The 19,261-nt window shown below is 46.7% G+C and overlaps 1 protein-coding gene across 3 annotated transcripts in view; it reads right to left on the bottom strand.

Moving 5' to 3' along the window:
* CLCN1 (chloride voltage-gated channel 1) overlaps window positions 1–19,261 on the bottom strand; it is a 111,482-nt gene that overhangs the window by 18,145 nt on the left and 74,076 nt on the right. For all 3 annotated transcript variants that reach the window (XM_082204650.1, XM_082204649.1, XM_082204648.1), the window contains exons 10-20: window positions 16,879–16,980; window positions 16,295–16,379; window positions 14,482–14,631; window positions 11,061–11,130; window positions 9,605–9,715; window positions 9,282–9,495; window positions 7,633–7,766; window positions 3,855–4,072; window positions 3,432–3,537; window positions 1,195–1,280; window positions 509–547 (exon numbers count right to left, since the gene is read on the bottom strand). In XM_082204650.1, the coding sequence (XP_082060776.1) occupies window positions 509–547; window positions 1,195–1,280; window positions 3,432–3,537; window positions 3,855–4,072; window positions 7,633–7,766; window positions 9,282–9,495; window positions 9,605–9,715; window positions 11,061–11,130; window positions 14,482–14,631; window positions 16,295–16,379; window positions 16,879–16,980 (1,315 nt within the window). The remainder of the gene's footprint in view (window positions 1–508; window positions 548–1,194; window positions 1,281–3,431; window positions 3,538–3,854; window positions 4,073–7,632; window positions 7,767–9,281; window positions 9,496–9,604; window positions 9,716–11,060; window positions 11,131–14,481; window positions 14,632–16,294; window positions 16,380–16,878; window positions 16,981–19,261) is intronic.

The raw sequence follows: 19,261 nt of genomic DNA, 5'->3' as shown, positions 1-19,261 counted from the left end.
TTAATCAAAAGCTACTAGTGAGTCCATTTCACCACATTGTTTCCGTAGGTGTAGCATAAATGGTTCCCAATTTTTCTTAAAGTCTCTGTTGGCCTTATCTCAAAGTCTTTCAGTTAACGTTGCCATTTTAGTGTTTTCCATCATTTACGCAGTTTGCCTTTAAAACACATTTCCCGCCTCAAAGCATTCTGCTTTAGAGGCAGAGCAGAAGCTTCAATATGTGTAGCTGACCTGAATGCATATATGTGTCCTCCTTCTTTTTCCTCCATCTTCCTCCCTCTAGGTTAAATTTTAGATTGTAAGCTACCTGGGACAGGGAGCTGCTTACTGTTCATTGCTATGTAAAGCACAAAACCCCCAACTTCTTGCCAACTGAGAAAGGGGGCAAATCTTGCGATTTCTTTCCAAAGCAATCCCATGACTGGTCCATGGCATCTCCTGACATGGGGATGGCAGCCTGGTCAGTTTTCCCCACCCCTCTGCCCCTCTCTTATGCTTCTAAACATACCTCTTCTGGCTTCATTGGGTCTTCAAACTCTGGGGACTCCTGGTGGGAACAGAAAATAAATCCCAAGATTAGATCAAGTATTGAATACACATCAGATTCTCAGGATAGGAGAAATGCAGTATCTTCCTTAATAAGCCTCAGGGTTTTCTTATTTTTATTCATTTTCTTTACACAGTACAAATATGTAGAATGTTGATGTGAGTTTTAATCCGGTTTTAGGTCATCAAGGATTTTAAAAAAAAAAATGTTTTCAATGTTTTTACTGATCGTTTTATTGTTACTTTCTTTTTTATTTTATGAAATAACAAACAAATAGTGCCCATTCCACCCACCTGGATATAACAGCACAAAGGCCCCAACATAGACGGACGGCTGCGGTTATAAAGCCCAAAATGTAAATTATATACCTGTGAGGTGAAACTGTCCGCAATCCAATAGTACAAAAGCAAAACACAAGAAACACAATAGGGACCAAAAGGCAGTTTTATGCCAATCAAATGTTTTAAAAGGCTCCCCCGCCCACTGCCATTTTGGTTACACTCCTGGACCAACCAGTTCGTCATTTTGAGGTGTCATCTCTCTCATTACATTACATTACTTTACTTCTCCATTTTCAACCCAACAAATGCTCCTGTCTTAGAAGCCAGCAGCCCCTGCTTTCCAGTCAGGCACAAAGGCCTCCTCACCTGCTCAGCCATCTCTTGCTGATGTGGAGGGTGGTATAGGCACATGAGGTACCGCATCAGTCTCCTCAAGCGCCAGAATCTCCGTCCTGTGGGAAGTAAGACCAGAGGAAGGAATGTGTGGTCTCCCCACCTACTCTATAATCTAGACCAGGGGTCAGCAACCTTTTTCAGCCGTCCCTCAGACCATGTGGTGGGCCAGACAATATTTTGGGGGGAAATATGAACGAATTCCTATGCCCCACAAATAACCCAGAGATGCATTTTAAAAGGACACATTCTACTCATGTAAAAACACACTGATTCACAGACCGTCTGTGGGCCGGATTCAGAAGGCAATTGGGCCGCATCCGGCCCACGGCCCTTAGGTTGCCTACCCCTGATCTAGACCAACAAACAAATGTACACAGTTACTGAACGCTAACTGGAGACAGCTTGGCCAATTCTCTTTTGTTTCTGTCAGATCTTCCCTACAGTAGGACAATAAAGGCTTGTTCGCCCAAAGGTGAACATCCCTTGATGATTCAACACCTGGTGGCTCACAAAACTGAATTTGTGAAAAGCGTTGTGCTTGGAGTTGATGTGCGGTCGCATAAATGCGCTTTGCGATGCTTCATCTATGGCGGCTTATCCACACATGCAAGCGACCACCTGGTGCTTCAGGCATCAAGCAGTAAACCAGTATACGTGATCACGTGGGATGGGAAAAGAAATTGCTGGAAGGCATGAGTTTTGAAGGGCAAATGATGAGGCACAGCCAGGGATTTATTCAGGGCGATGACGGGACCAGAAACTGGGATGGAATTTCCAGAACACCTCAGCTAAGAAAGGGGGTAAGGCCAAGTAGGGCTTTCTTCCCTTTTCCCAGGGACTCAGCTACACTTGTCAATTATATCATTATAACTATGTTATAAACATATACACCAGATGGCTCTGTAGAGCAGTGATCCGTTACCAAAGGAATTTTGCATTGAGAGCTTTTATACCATTCCCCCCCCCCTATAGCGTGTGTGTTTTTATCAGTACAGATCCAGCCCAGCAAACATGTGGCCTGGCAGCTAGTTGTCTAAACCACAGGGATTATCAAAGAAAGAGGATAGGAAGCAACATGACTGAATTTGTGAAACAACAGAAATCATGTAGCAGCATGAAGGGAAGCCTTGGCAGGAGAGGTGACCAAAGTATGGGGCTTCCTGTATCTTCGCTCCTGTTTTCCTCCAAGTGAGCAAAGATGAGAAGATGACGGGACTCATGATCCACTCTGTAGCATCATACTTGCGGTCTCTATTCCCCTCCCATTTCCCACAGAACAGACGAGCAAGGGCAGTCAAGCTTCCAAGTGCTGACTGGGATGGCCACCAGCTTTGATGGCTTTAAAAGAAGATTACCGTATTTTTCGCTCTATAGGACGCACTTTTTCCCCTCCAAAAATGAAGGGGAAATGTGTGTGCGTCCTATGGAGCGAATGCAGGCTCCCTGGCTTCAGCGATAGCAACGCGAAGCCTCCGAAGCCTGCGCTCCGGAGGCTTCACGTTGTTTTCGCTGAAGCCAGGAGAGTCTGGTCTTTGAGGCTGGCGGTGGGGGAAAGCAGCACTCCCCCCCCCCGCCAGCCCCACAAGCTCGGTCGAAAAGCCCGCAGGAGCCGCACACTCTTTAAAGGGTGCGCGGCTCCTGTGGGCTTTTGGGGGAGATGGGGGAATTCCCCCACCTCCTGAAAAAGCCCACAGGAGCCGTGCAGCCTTTAAGGAGCGCGCCGCTCTTGGGGGCTTTTCCCCAAGGAGGGAGAAGGGACTGACTGGCCGAGTCAGTCCCTTCTCCCTCCTGTGGGTTTTTGCGGGAGATGGGGGAATTCACCCACCTCCCACAATAGCAGGGAGGTCTGGGAGAAGTGCACAGGCTGCGTGCAGCCTGTCCACTGCTCCCAGAGATGGGGGTGGGGGGGAAATCATTTTCTTCCCCTTGATTTCCCCCTCTAAAAACTAGGTGCACCCTATGGTCAGGTGCGCCCTATAGAGCGAAAAATACGGTAGACAAAGTCATGGAGCAATACCAGTTGCTGAAAACCACAGAAGGGGAGAATGCTATTCTGCTTGGGTCTGGCTTGCTTGGTTTCCCATAGCTATCTGGTTGGTCCCTGTGAGAATAGGATGCTGGACCAGATGCGCCACTGGCCTCATCCAGCACACTCCTCTTACACTCTTCTGTCCCACCCCAAGACAAGAGGGTATGTATTTCTGTACCTGGAGTTTCCTGAGGGGTTGGTGACTCTGGCAACGGCTTGTGAGGAGCCACTGGGCCATTGGGTGGTTCTGAGAAACTGCCGATGAAAGCAGGCTGTTGTGGAAGCTGTAGGGGAAAGGTGAGCAAAACAAGGACCAGGATTTAACTTTAAATATTTTTCATCTATTTTGCAACTTTCCCAAATATTCTTTGGCTACATTATTGCAGCAATCTCTGCATTAATCTCTCCAAACATACATTACAAACTAGGACAGATGTTGAATGAGTGAATTCTCAACAGGTGAGATTTTAACCAAAGACTTCCAGGTCCAAATCTCATCTTCTTATAACAATGCTACTCTTGTTTTCTCCCCCCTTCCTTCTTCCCACTCCTGCTCCTTCTTTCCTCCTCTCCTCTCCTCCTCTTGGGCTCTGTTCCTCACCTTTTCCTTCACTACCTCGGGCTTCTCTTCTTCATCCTCATCCTCATCCACAAAAGCAAAGGATTCGTGCTTCCACCTGTGCCCGTCATACGGTGGCTCGGCCAGTTTCTGCTGCTGTGTTTCCCTGGCCAGGCGCAGGCGGCGCTCAGTGCTGAGGTGCCTGAGCAAAAGGGCCTGCAGCTCTGGCCGCTCCACAGAGCCCAGCAGGATCATGGACTCTACAGGAGGAGAGGGAAAGAACGAAAGCAAGTAAGGCCAAGTAGGGCTTTCTTCCCTTTTCCCAGGGACTCGGCTACACTTGTCTTTTTTATTTTTTATTTTTTATTGATACAGCAAGAAAAAAAGAAAAAACACAAATACCAAATTACACACAAGAATAACCATAGACACATAATTTTCTTAACAAACAATAAAACATATATTGGTCTTAACACTAAGGACCCAACCTCCCATCTATTCCATATTTCGATTTCATATTACTTATTGCCAATACACACTTTTATTATAACTGAACTTTTTCTTAATATATCTAATTTCTTATATCTACCTTGCAACAGAATTTACACTACTATATTTATTTTTCAAATATTCTTTGAAAACCTACCATTTTGAAACAAATTCCTGTTTTGATTTATTCTTTATATTTTTCTGATAGATCATCTAATTCGGCATATTCTGTCAGCTTTTGGATCCAATCTTTTTAGATTTTATTACTCTTCCATTTTGCCACAATCAGAACTCTTGCTGCCGCCGTCGCATATAAAAAGATACCCTTCCTCTTTTGCGGAATATCCAAATCTGTTATTCCCAGGAGGTAGGCCTCTGGTTTTTTTATTGAAAGAGATCTTTAGCATTTTTTGCAGTTCTGCATGGATACTCTCCCAGAATTCCTGTATTTTCCTACATATCCACATATGGTAGAAAGTTCCGACTCAGCTACACTTGTCAATTATATCATTATAACTATGTTATAAACATGTACACCAGATGGCTCTGTAGAGCAGTGATCCGTCACCAATGGAATTTTGCATTGAGAGCTTTTATAGCTTTTTTCTATAGCTTTTTTTTTTAATCAGTACAGATCCAGCCCAGCAAACATGTGGCCTGGCAGCTAGTTGTCTAAACCACAGGGATTATCAAAAGAGGAAGGCCCCAAGTGGGCTGCTGAGTCAACTGGACCGTCAAACAGGGGCGGAGGAAGGTGGGTGAGGACCGCCCTGGGTGTCACCACTGAGGCAGGTAACAAAATGCCGGGCGGCGCTCACTGCGGGGCTGCAGCGTGCCCAAGCCACTCATTTCTCCTGGGAGAGATGTGGTGGTTTGGGGCGTGCAGGCTCCATGCTGCCCAAATGGTCTGCCCGCTGGCTCCCCCCTCCCAGCTTTAGGGCAGCTGAGTGGGAGGAGCCAGGCAGACTGGAAGCCCCGTGGTGCGCCCCATTCCTATGGGCGGCTCACACCACCCCAGGCTCCCGAGTGGTTTCCTCCGCCGCTGCCATCAAACCCATATGAGGAATACTAGGTCTCTCTAGAATGACCCATGGGTCCTGACATGCATTTTGTCTAGAAAGACCAAGAACCAGGCTCTAGTCGTGCAGCAAACAAGGTGCCACTGAAGCAGAGATTGCCAGCATGGTCAAACTGCCAGTCTCATCAGCCCCACCAAGTACAACTAGGGATAGTGAAAACTTTAGTCAAACATGGGGAGAGTTCAATGTTGGCTGCTACTGCTCTGAAGGCTGGATCATACCCTAGTCCCCACCCACCCACCCTACACAACAGGCCAGTTCTATGTAGGCTCAAAGGCAGAGAAGTGTCCACTTAGTATCTCTAGGAATGCCACTTCATAGGAATGCCACTTCAAGGAGGGTGACCATCTCCGCAAGTTCTGGAGCACTAGTCTTTTTGAAAAAAGAAAACTGTGTTCAGAGGAGCTCTAGTGTCTCTTGGAAGCTTATATTTGTCTTCTCAATGAGAAAACCAGGAATAATAAACATGTTTTCATAAAAGACAACTTCCCTATCTTTATTAGGTTTCATCCTTTGCAATATGTGGTGTCAGAGAAGTGTTAGTTGCATTCTAGGCCTCTCGGACCCATTCTCCATTCATGTGGGGTAAAAGCTAAGACTCAACAGGGCTCTGGCCAGTTTCCTGCAAAAGAACGCAACTGTATTGCATAGAACATGCCCCAGAATCCTCTCTGCAAACTTCTGGAGTCCCTTGGATGCAGAAAGTGTTCTCTGAAGGTAGAACGTTCGGGAAACACTGTCCTAGAGACCTGACAGAATCAAAGCCGTTTTGGATAGGAAAAGGTGGCACCCAAGGTTATTTAAATCTTTGGCCCGAAGCCAGTATGTGGTGGTATAATTTTCCACTTGGCAAATTCTGCAAGGTCCTGGTTTTCTTAGTCAGAGCTCGTTGCAGCCAAACAACCTGCTTCTGGCTCTCATCCTAGCTCTCAAACACATGCCTAACCACACTGCTGTTCCTCTAGAAATATACTCGTCTTTCTCCTGTGCTTCCTCCCTCTTCACAAACAGTATGAGGTTTTCACACAGAGCAGCAGCAGTTGAGCCCACTCTGTATCTGACACCAGCCTGTTGAAGCCTCCTCTCCCACAGAAAGCACCGGTCCATCAAGCCAAGTGGTTGGTGGCCAATTCCTGCTGTTCATGCCTTCTGTTGCAGTTTCCCTCTTCTCCTGCCAAGTTCTCTGGGCAGATTCCTCAACCCTCTCCACCAGTCATAACTCACAGAATTGTACAAGGCATCAGAAGTGACAAAGGCATTCACATGACTTATTATTAGGCAGGTGTTCAGGGTTGGTTGTTTTTTTTTTAGTAGACCTGAGCCCAGTTCTGAGTTCTGGCAGGATTTTTTTTAGTAAACCTAAGACCAGTTCTGGTGGGATTTTTACCGTTTCAAGACCAGGAAATACACGTAGATTATTTTCAAGACAGTTTCACCCTGGAGGCATAGAACCTACAAACTAGACTTGGGAAAGTCTTGGCCCTCTAGGACTAGCTTGGGAAACCATTCATGAGGAAATACAGAAAAGACTTTGGAGAATTAGCAGAACATCAAAAGGAAGAGCTGGAAGAGGGTGAAAGAGAAGAAAGTGCAGAAGGAGAGGAGATAGGCAGAGAAAGGAGGAAGTAAGGAGGAAGGGAGAAGGAGGGAGGGAGGGATAAGAGGAGAAGAAGTTATAAAAGCAAAGAGGTTAAAAAGTTAAAGTTAGAATATAGGAGGAGGGTAGGGGAAGAGTAAAGAGAAGGAGAAAGGATGGATTTGAAAGTACTATCATGGAACATAAATGGTTTGAATATTAAAAGCAAAGAGAAACAAAATAGCACATACTTTAACAAAAACTAGATATTATTTGTCTACAGGAAACACATGTAAAGAGACAAGACAGATGTTTATTGGTAAACGAAGGCTTGAACCAAGAATTCATTTCATCAGACCACATGGCTTCTTCAGGCCATGTCCCCCAAAATAAATAAAATACTAACAGGGGATCAAAAAATAATAATCCAATGAAAACAGGAGTTGTGTTTAAACAAAAACTGAGAATGAAACCATGCAGATAGTTTGGCTTTAGTGCTTACTGAGTTGTCCTCTGCCCACCAACAATAAGTTATCATGCCAAGGAACTGACCAGGAATTCAGTTCTTAGGGTTTACTGAGCACCAAAGTGTTTGGAAACTTGGGGGGTGGGGGGGCGGGACGGATGTGCGCTACCTCTGAATTCATCAGTGGGTCTGGTTCCTTGCCCATCTCACCTGGTGAATCCACAAGAGGAAAGGTCTTGACAGTGGTGTGCTCAAGAGCGTCCTGCAGGTCCCGGTATTTGCAGTTGGAGGAGATGAATTTCACGTCGCACACCATAATATCCTCCACAAAGATATTGTATTTGCTTAAGTGGGCGGAAGTTAAAATCGAAGGGAAGAAAATGAGTAAGTTAAAGAAAAAAGAGGTGGTGGCTTAATTAACTAATTTCTCAGCTAGTTAGTTAATAGCCCTCCACCCACCCACCAGCAACTGTATTCTGCTTGAAGAATCCTCAGGGCAGCTGCTACATATAAGATTGTAGTAAAATCCAGACAATGAAAATATAGATAGATGACTATGAGAGATAAAATGGTAGTAAAATCCATAGGAGGAGAAATTCCACTTAAAATAACTTCAAATGTCTGCCAGAATGATACATAGGAGTCTTCTTGAAACAGACTATCAAGCAGGCTAGCCAAATACCTCCAGGGAGGGAGTTCCCCAAAGAGGGGTCCCCCTTCTGAGAAAACACTGCCTCACTCCAGTTTAATGCTGCTGCCACTTGGAGCAGGACCCTTTCTGGTGACTGAAGAACCCCGGAAAGCCAGTATGGGAGAAGGGCATTCCTTGAGGTAGCCTGGGTGCAGGCTATTTGCTTCAGGAAGAAAATGAGTTAAGGTCATAGAGAAATGGAAGCAATGCAGAGAGGTTCGCCTCAGATGGAGGCAGCAAATAGACTGTGGGCTTATCCATACTTCCTCTTGTCCTGCTGCTCTCCCCCAGGGAACACCACTCTTTAGCACTCAATCGGAGCAAACAGCAAATTGAGTTTTCCCCAGAACACCACTTGGTGTGCTCTATTGCTAAATAGACGACGCGGGTTATTGCTAAATAGGGACACAGGTGGCGCTGTGGGTTAAACCACAGAGCCTCGGATTTGCCGATCAGAAGGTCGGCGGTTCGAATCCCCGTGACGGGGTGAGCTCTCGTTGCTTGGTCCCTGCTCCTGCCAACCTAGCAGTTCAAAAGCACATCAAGTGCAAGTAGATACATAGGTATCGCTCTGGCGGGAAGGTAACCTGCGTTTCCGTGCGCTGCTCTGGTTCGCCAGAAGCGGCTTAGTCATGCTGGCCACATGACCCGGAAGCTGTACGCCGGCTCCCTTGGCCAATAAAGCGAGATGAGTGCCGCAACCCCAGAGTCGGTCACGACTGGACCTAATGGTGAGGGATCCCTTTGCCTTTATTGCTAAAGAACAGGATTTCCCTTGGAAAGGGGTGGGGCAAAAAGGGGAAAGCGCTCAGACAGGGGTGGTTGCCCCGGGCACAAAATTTCAACACCCAGAACTGCCTCAATACAGTTGTGTGCTTCCATCACCGTTGAAAACGGAGGAAGTAACCTCTCCAGCAAACCAGGAAGTGACGTCTCCAGACAACATAAACGAATCTTCTTATCACTGCGGCTGCAATCTCCTGGGTGATGCAGACACTGTTAGGTAGCTGAATGCGCATGAATACTCCTGTCCGTTTTCCTCCCCTGCTCTGCGCTGCCCTGGGCAACATGCAACCCATGCTACACCACTGGGTGGACTCATTCACACCCCCTTCTCATCATTTGACTCCATTCCCTCCCTCTCATCCCCCTCTTATTATTATAATACCTTATTTGATTCCATCCCAAGTCCGGCAAATAGGGCAATTTCTTAACTTGGATGATGCTGTCGTAGAGACTAGGCTGCAAACTCTGGGCCACCATGTTGGCAAGGATGACGGCCACCATCATGGGCAGGATGTGGGAGATTTGACCCGTCAGCTCAAAGCAAATCACTGCTGTGGACACCGTGTGGCTCACTGCACCAGTCAAAGCGGCGGCTCCTTTTCCCAATTACAGGACATGGAGAAAGAGCGGGTAAGTTAGCAGCATATGGACCACCCGTAGCTTAGATTGAGATTTCAACCTAAGGAAAAAGGGATGTGGACTTACCAATCACGGCATAACCTCCAGGTAAGATTTTGTAAACAATGTCATCGAAGACAATCCCATCAGGAAAAAACCAGGCCATGATTTCACCAACCAGGCGTCCAAAGGCAGCCCCTATAAGCCATCATGAGATCACTGGTTAATACAAGATCAATAAAAATTCTTTCCCCTCCCTGCCTTCATAGCTGTTCTGCGTCTAAGTGCGTTCTGCTAACAATGTACAAGAAAATATCGAGCAGTTAACGAGTCCCACTAGTAGAAGGCAGCAGCAGATCTTCCATCAGCACAATTGAGCTTTTCCCTCCTTCTCCTCCCTCTGTGCCTCCCCACCACCACCACAAATTAGCCCTGGGGTATTGGGGAAACCCCCAGAACAGCCAGAGGGTGGTTCTCTAATACTCCAGAAGAAGAAGAAAAGAGATCATCCCATCTGGCAAGCTGAAAGACTTAAGCTGACAGAATGATCTTCTAAGTCCTGTGTTGAATTTCCCACTCTGTCTCAGGATTTGCTAGCAGGCGTCATAATTGATACTTGTGTAATATAATAGATGCACACAGGGCTTGAGCAAACTAACCCACACTTTAAATTTTAAAACTGTACGTCTGCAGAGGAAGAACAATAAGCTTACTGCTGCTCCTTTGGCTCAAGAGGTCTATACTTCAGCTCAAAGGAAGAGCTAGCTTTTCGTTTCTATTTTCCTATTCTGACCACTAGTAAGTTTTCTTATCGAAGGAAGGTATTGTGTTGGAGCCACATGAATAGGAGTGGTGCAGCCCGACATTTGTGAGTTGTAGGAAGTGGCTAGAGAGTGAGAAGGAGCCGGGAGTGAGAAGCCGGCTACGAGCTGAAATGTCAAGGGATTCCCTAATGGGGACCAGAAGGAGAACCAGGCTCCCAATCATTTCAAAGAAGCACCATCCAACATCAATTTGCATCTCTGAGCAGATCAACACCATACATTTAAAGCACTTTCAAGAGCACTTTTAAAGAATAGTTTTCCCCTCACAGAGCTACAGTTCCCAGCACCTTTAACCTACTATAGTTCCTGTTAAGTTGTGGGTGAACATATCAGACGACACAGCGATTCTTCAAACAGCTCTTGTTTATTCACAGGCCAGAACAGAACAGAACTGAAGGGTTCAGCCAGCCTGCTTATATAGAGCTCCACTAGAACGCAACAGTAACCATTTTCTGTAACTATCCAATCACTGAACGTCACTTTCAATCCCTTATTTGCATATGTGAACCTGAGTGAAAACTATCTACAGTAACCCCCTGCTGGCCCAGGGTGAGAACTTCAGTACGTAACAGTTCCAAGCATTCTTTTTTTGGGGGGGGTGTCACGTGTGTCAGAGGTGCTTTAAACATGTGGTGTGGATCTACCTTTGTTCAGTTCTCCCCTCTCTCACAATCCCAGCCTCTGAAAAATTCCCCTCTGAGGAAAATACAGAAACTCACCCAGCACAAACACAGGCATGAAGCCTCCGCAAGGTATCGGCATGGTAGTGGCAACGACAGACATCCAGAACTAGAACAGAGGGGACAGGCAGCAATAGTTAGTGTATGGCACTGGTGGGGCATCTCTCACAGCTCCACTGAACTTACTCAGAAATGGACCAAGAAGATGACAGACGTGGGGAAGGAGCAAAGGAGTTGGGGGAGCATAAAAGCCACAAGGGCGGTTCAAGCAAGCCAGCCGCGTCCCCTAGGGTGGCTGACTGCCCAGGACAGGGATGGTCAACCTGGCTCATCACTACCACCTTCCCTGTCCCTTCTCAGTCTCAGTGTCCAGTCTGGTTAAAAAGGAAGTAAACGTTCATATAGGTATTCCGGTATTTTGTTCTTCTGTGCAAACAGCAGCCACCTTAAAAGCAGACCTGTTTATATGAGCACACAAAGAATAAACTTGTTAATTTTTTAGCTGTTTTGAGAACATTGAGCTGGTCTCTTTTGCCAGAAGTATCACATGTTGACACCTGTTTTCTTCCACCACCCCAAACGTGTGTAGATCCACCCTGGGGCTGGTGCAGAGGTGCAGGGAAAGAAATAAAGGAGGCTCAATTTTGGAAAGAGGATGATGGGGCGTGGGAGGAGAGAGTCAAGAGTTTATACCTACAGTTCTTTGAACCTTGCTTTCTGGGAGTCTGTGGCATTGTTAATGCATTGGCTGCCTGCAGTAGCAGTTCTTTTTGCCCCCTCTTATACTCTGTTTGTTGCGGAATTGTAAACAAATAAAATATTACAAAGGCACCCTAAGGGTTCTGTGCTCGCTCACTCTCATCTAAACAAAACCCCATAAGCACTGCCCCCGGAATTTTCCACTGCTCAGAAGTAGGAAACATGTAACTACATTTTTTTCCTATAGGACTTTCATTAAGCTATGGAGGAGGGAGGACTTCACCGAATTGCAAGCAGCCCAAGAGACATATTTAGGTTAATGCTAGCAAAGTGATTTCTAGTTGATGGTACAAAAAGCAATGCACCTAATGGAGAGTATTCACCATTAAAATTCATAGAGGAGAACTTTGTGGCGCAGGGAATAATTTTGAGTCTGCATGAAGCCAGTCTCATTCAGTAAGCCTCCCTAATATGTGTAGGTAGGAAAATTATATAGGTGCTCATTGTGTAGATTGCTTGACTCTTTCAACTTCAGTACTTGCTATAGCACAAGAGGCTATTTTCTGCCACCCAGAAGATGGAGCAGACTTTTCCTGCATGACTGGAACTCGCAGGGAGACAGGATTTGGCTAAATATCAAGAGAAGCAGCATGGCACCAAGAGTGAATCAGCAGTGGAATGATTGCCTTGGGAGGAGGTGCAGTAGGCTCTCTCAGAGATATTTTAGCAGAGACTGGAAGGGATGGTATAATTTCATCCCGCATTGAGCAGCAGGTTAGATCAGGTGACGGACCATGTCTATGATTCTTGTGAGCTAGCTGATAAATCTCCAGTAAGGCAAATAAAACCTGAAACACTCTCCGTGAACACTACGCAGAATATCTGCCTTCATGGCTATTGCCAGCCATGTAAAAGCAGGGTCCCCTGGTGCTTATCGTCTATGGCTCCCAGTGCTACATAAAAGAGATGTCAGCTCCAAGGAAGACTTAACATTGCTGCCAGGTGAGCAGCTCTTAAGTAACCTAATCACTGGCATTCTGCTGCAAGCCATGAGCAGATTCAAGGTTGATTTTCCAGACTATTGGAGGTATAGCGTTTTGTGTGCTTGTGCAGTCAACACAGTCCCATAGGTGAGGAAGTATAGTTCCCCTGAGCATTTGAACCACTTATTTCATTGGCACTATAGCACCTTTTAATGCAATTCCAAAGGGAGGATCACATCCCACCAACTACCACATCCATCTTCTTCCCCTACTCTGGCTGCAGGACAGATTGAATAAAGGACACACTATATTCAGGTTGTTTCCACACCAGGGCCCCTTAGTGCCCCTGAGGCATTGCTTTTCAACAACCACATGGAAGCAGAATTAACCTAGTGATTATACACAGCACTTTATACTGGACTATATTCTCCATGGGGATGCGGGTGGCGCTGTGGTGTAAACCACTGAGCCTTGGCTTGCCGATCGGAAAGGTCAGCGGTTCAAATCCCCGCAATGGGGCGAGCTCCTGTTGCTCGGTCCCTGCTCCTGCCAACCTAGCGGTTCAAAAGCACGTCAAAGTGCAAGTAGATAAATAGGTACAGCTCTGGCGGGAAGGTAAACAACGTTTCCGTGTGCTGCTCTGGTTTCACCAGAAGCAGTTTAGTCATGCTGGCCACATGACCTGGAAAAAACTGTCTGCGCACAAACGTTGGCTCACTCGGCAATAAAGCGAGATGAGCACCGCAACCCCAGAGTTGTTTGTGACTGGACTTAACTGTCAGGGGTCCTTTACCTTTTTTTTATATATTCTCCATGACAATCTCGGAATGCCCCATCCCATATGGGTAAGTTCTCCTTATGTATAATCAGAAATAAGTTATGTTCAGCTACGCTCCCGCATCCTTTAATTAGTGGCTTCCCACTTTCTTTTGAATGGCTATGATAAAATATTAATTGAGTAAGTTAAAGGTAAAGGTAAAGGTACCCCTGCCCGAGCGGGCCAGTCTTGACAGACTCTGGGGTTTGTGCGCCCATCTCACATCTATTGGCCGGGGGCCAGCGCTGTCCGGGGACACTTCCGGGTCACGTGGCCAGCGTGACAACGCTGCTCTGGCGAGCCAGAGCCGCACACGGAACGCCGTTTACCTTCCCGCTGGTAAGCGGTACCTATTTATCTACTTGCCCCCGGGGGTGCTTTCGAACTGCTAGGTGGGCAGGCGCTGGGACCGAGCAGCGGGAGCGCACCCCGCCTCGGGGATTCGAACCGCCGACCTTTCGATCGGCAAGCCCTAGGCGTTGAGACTTTAGCCCACAGCGCCACCCGCGTTCCTTAAGCCTTATACTCGATAAGGCTAGCACTGCAATTGTACTTTAAAATGAAAAAAAATGAGCCTGGAAAAGAAGGCAGAAGGATATCACAGAACACACTGGGATGCAATTATTTGACAATGACGCTATCTGGATTGTCCATACCAGCTAAGTGAAGAGACATTATCCCTATTCCAGACTAAGTGGCTGATGTGAAAGAAAACCCCATTATCCCTGAATGTTCTCCTGCATGATCTGGGGTGAATCAGGGTTTCTCATCCACTACATTAAACTCTCTCCAATAAAACCTCTTCAGTTGGCCTGGTCCAAAAGAACATACCAATTGCCTTGGAAAATAATGAGCTGTTTCTCTGAGGACTTTGCAGCTCGCTGCTCCCGCTAAGGGGAAATAGCTGCAAGGGACTAGGAGGAAACGATCCAAATTCAGCGCAGTCGGGTGGGCTCCCTACCTTCATGACGAAGAAGAGAAGAATGATGACAAACACACTGACTTTGGGATGGATCCAGACGGCAGATCTCCCCAGGATCTGGGGGTCCCCTGTATGCTTTACCCAGGTGAAGTTATCAAAGAGGCTGCTAATGGCTTCTCTGGGCATCAGCTGAAAGGAGAGACATGGCAATGAGGGACTAGGCTTTCGCCACAAAGGGAACAATATTCTGTTTGGAAATGTGTGTATTAGGTGCTGAGAAACCGGGGGTGGGGGGTGGGGGGCTCTTTGTGAAGAGGTAAAACAAAATCCAGCAAGGACTGATATTTGTGATCTGTATAAGTTATACAAATTGAACAAATAGGCTTGCCTGGCCTTATTTTGCTTCGTCTCGCCTCTGAGGTTTCATGAGAAATTGCCTGCACACTTTCAAGCACATCTTCGCAACCATTAAGTGCTAGGAAAATACTGCATTGGCTCGTGAGTTTTTGTCTTTCCTAATGAAACCTGAGAGACTGGGGAAGCTGGATTCTGTCGCCAGTACCACTCTCCGCAGGTCTCTGTACTCCAATGAAATCATGGCATACACAAAGCCCTGCTTATATCTGGATGTGAACTGCAGAGGCTCTTTCTGCACTTTCAGAAACAATTCTATCTTCGACATCCTCCCGTCCAGTTTGTTCTTATAAATACCTCTTCATGCAGCCAAGAGGTTACAATTGTTCAGAAACCAAAAGGTTTGCAAGGAGGAAATCCAAGCTGTGTACACTCACTAATTCTGCGCCCACTGTGCCCCCACCAATGGTTTGGGAAGTGGTGTACACACAGCACACTTTGTGTATTACCTGTTGTTTCTTATGAAATACTGTACTTTGATGACACTGCCCCCAAACCAGCTTCGAATTGACAAAAAGAATGACGTAGCTACGCTTTAAGCCAGTAACGTGTACACGGTCCCATACTTTGCAATATAATTGTGAGCAGATCATAGTTCACAGAACCACTAGAAACCTGTGGCTGTACCTATCCCACTGTACAAAGATCCTGTCTGTTGCACGGCCCTGGCCGCTGCTGCTTTGTGGCCCTTGGGAGGCTGGCTTGTGAGGGAATCTGGCCCTGAAGAAGATTCGCCTCTGGAGTAAAAGGAAGATGGAGGACCTTGTCTTTCCTATAAGGCAGGCATGTCCAAAGCCTGTTCCGGGGGCCTAAACAACTGGCCGGCTGGTCGGTTTAATGTGGCCCCTGTGGCAGTTTATCTCCCGGAGTAAAATCCTAAAAAAAGCTCAACAACTTCAATCCTAAAAGAAGGTCAACAACAACTTTGGTCGGCCCTCACGCATGTTCACTTCATTAAATCTGGCCCTCTTTGAAAAAAGGTATAACCACAGGTTTCTAGCTACATCCCACATGGATTTCTTTCCATGCACAAGATGCGTCAGCAAGGGCACATTTCACCCACAGCAAAGTGCTCTAGGGACTGTGCCAGTGGGAGGTGGGGGAGGGGATGTGACTTGAGGGCCAGACATATAGGCCCTGAGGGCCACATTTGACACCCGGGCCTGAGGTTCCCTAACCTGTCTTAGTCAATGCAAGGTAGGAAGGGATTACTACTACTTTCCTTCTCAGCATGCACACGAAACAGAGAGGAATGGTGCTAGTTCACTCCCCAATGGAGTGACAGCACAATCAGTAGAGAAGTGTTTTCCCCCCGCAGCTGATGGAAGCTACTGCTGTTGGAAAACGAGGCACAGACAAATTCTAGGTTGAGAAAACTGTACCCCTCATTCTGTGAAATAGGCTTTAGGCATTGATGGGCCTATAGCAATATTCTCACCTCTCCAGCCATAAACTGCCCGAAGCCTGGGGGGAATGTCAAGGACGCTATCACAAAGGTTATAACCCCTGGATATATAAGGCGGCTAGAATAGAAAAGAAACAGAAGTTAAAGGCCAACATACATAAAACCCAGAAAAGCTGCTGCAAAATCGAACCAGAGAGCAATTCTGCCCTCGCCTCGCCTAAGCCCAATGAACTCTGTCAGGGTCTCTAGCCTGACTTCAACAATATCTGCTTTCTGCAAAGCAAGAAGGCATTGTGGTATTTAAGTTGGCAGCCTCCCTTAAACTTATTCCAAAAGAGAAGCAACACTCATGAAAGACTATTGTTTACTTTCTACATTTAAGAGTGTTTCCTGCGCCATGACCAATACAGTTTCTGTTAAAATGAAAATCCCAATCTTCCCTATAAAAAAATCAATGCAGCACAGGGTCTTTTCAGATGCTGCTGCTGAAGATTTACTTCCCAGCGGCTCCTACTGGCTGGGCTTTAGAGCAGGGTCATTGGTACAGGGACTGGGTAGGTCCTGCTGCCATTATTCTTGAGCAAAGGAGGAGAATAACTCTATAAAAGCATACTCACTATTTGGTTAGGAATTGACTTAGAGCCGTATGTCGACGTACACACAAAACCACCTGCCGGTTGAAGTAAACAAAAAACGCGCCAAGGAACCCAGAGCAGATCCTACAGCAAAGGAATTTTAAAAAAATAAAATAAATGTGGGCATTGCCAACTTTTGAAAATTGTCTTTGTATGGATTTACACAAGAAGAGGCCCATTGGATCATGTTCGGGGCCCATATGAACCCTAGGACCCTCTTCCCCCAAGCCTAACTTTATTCTTTAAGCAAGGATAAGCATAAAAGTTTGGGATGCGGGTGGCGCTGTGGGTTAAACCACAGAGCCTAGGACTTGCCGATCAGAAGGTTGGCGGTTTGAATCCCCGCAATGGGGTGAACTCCCGTTGTTCGGTCCCTGCTCCTGCCAACCTAGCAGTTTGAAAGTACGTCAAAGTGCAAGTAGATAAATAGGTACAACTCTGGCGGGAAGGTAAACGGTGTTTCCGTGCGCTGCTCTGGTTCGCCAGAAGCGGCTTAGTCATGCTGGCCACAGGACCCGGAAGCTGTATGCTGGCTCCCTTGGCCAATAAAGCGAGATGAGCGCCACAACCCCAGAGTCGGACACAACTGGACCTAATGGTCAGGGGTCCCTTTACCTTTAGGCAGCTGTCAGGGACTGGGCAGAGGAGGAATGGTAGAGACCCCCTCCCCAGCCTGACCCTTCCAGAGAAGAGGAAGACAGTTCAGAATTACAACAGGGGTTTGAGGGAAGTCTCAGCTCAGAAGCTGATGAGGGGGAAAGTTGGGAAATAATGGGAGAGGAGGAGGAGGAGGAAGCACCAGGAGGGCGATAGCTGGCAAACACAGTGTCTTTACAAAGCATTCCAGATCCCCCCTCTCCCAGAACCCGGCAAGCCTTGAAAGTAGGAGAGCAAAGAGCTCAAAAGCAGAGGGCGCTTGTCAGCACCTGTAGGGATGATGCATGAGGTAGTGGGAAAGAAGGAAGGGGTGGAGATTCACTCGGGACAACGCCATTATCTAAGAGGCTGGGTTCCAAAGCCCCTCTCTGAATAAAAAGCAGATGGTAAGAAACTTTTCCTTGTCATTGTACATTCCTGGGCTACCGGACGAGGGAGTTGCTTGCAGCTGCCTAACAGCAGCATATCCAGAAAATATATACAGTCATAACTCGGGCTAAATATGCTTCAGGTAGAACGTTTTCAGGTTACGCTCCACAGCGACCCGGAAGTAACAGAACAGATTACTTCCGGGTTTCGTCGCTCGCGCATGCGCAGACGCTCAAAATGACATCAAAGAAGCAGTGAAACGTGACCTGCACATGCGCAGACGCATGTTACATTCTACTCAGGATACGAACGGGGCTCCAGAATGGATCCTGTTCACATCCAGAGGTACCAAACAAACAAACCCTAGAGCAGCCATTCTCAACCTGTGGGTCCCCAGATGTTGTTGAACTACAACTCCCATCACCCCTAGCTAGCAAGGCCAGAGCTCAGGGATGATGGGAGTGGTAGTCCAACAACATCTGGGGACCCACAGGTTGAGAACAGCTGCCCTAGACCCTGGTCTGTACAAATCCAGCAGAATGAGATGGGTCTTGTCCACTTCAAGCTGCAGCTGGTTAATCCTACAGTGGTACCTCGGTTTATGAACTTAACCAGTTCCGGAAGTCCGTTCTTAAACATAAACCGTTCTTAAACCAAGGTGCGCTTTCCCTAATGAGGCCTCCCACTGCCGGTGCCCTTCCACCATTCGGATTCCGTTCTTAGACCGAGGTAAAGTTCTCAAACCAGGACACTACTTCTGGTTTTGTGGAGTTTGTAAACTGAATAGTTCGTAAACAGGACTGTTCTTAAACTGAGGTACCACTGTATTTTTAATGCTCCTCCATGTAAACACAAATCTCTCTCTCTCACACACACACACACATCAAAAAAATACCAAGCCTCATCAGTGAGCTCAGACTCACTTTGTGCACCCCTAATTTTCTATTTGTAGTAAGGATTATAAAAATAAAATCAGGAGAGCTCTTAAAAAATATGAGCCATTACCTGCCTTATTACAGGCTATTCTACCACCTCAGGATGCCACAACCCCATTCCCACCCCACAGCCCTTGGGCAAGTCCTGTCATTTGTCCATGGGGAAGATTGTAAGGGAGACAAATGAGGTTTGAAAGAGATACAAAAGGGGTAGATGGAGGGGAGGGGATTGTTTCTTTCAGCTCAACAAGCATCTAACACCATTTGCAAGTGGTGAACTTGTTTTTAAATGGCTTTTTTTAAAAAAATAAAAAGCCCCTTTTCCTCAACCCAGCCCTGATAAGTGAACGAAAGCAAGTTCCTAGGCTGATTGAGGAGAAAACGAAACCCATTCTTTGCTGTGG

The sequence above is a fragment of the Podarcis vaucheri genome, assembly GCF_965113315.1.
Source record: "Podarcis vaucheri genome assembly, chromosome: 17".
Lineage (NCBI taxonomy): Eukaryota > Metazoa > Chordata > Lepidosauria > Squamata > Lacertidae > Podarcis > Podarcis vaucheri.
Note: the sequence above shows the minus strand (reverse complement) of the source record. Positions and strands in the feature narration are given on the sequence as shown.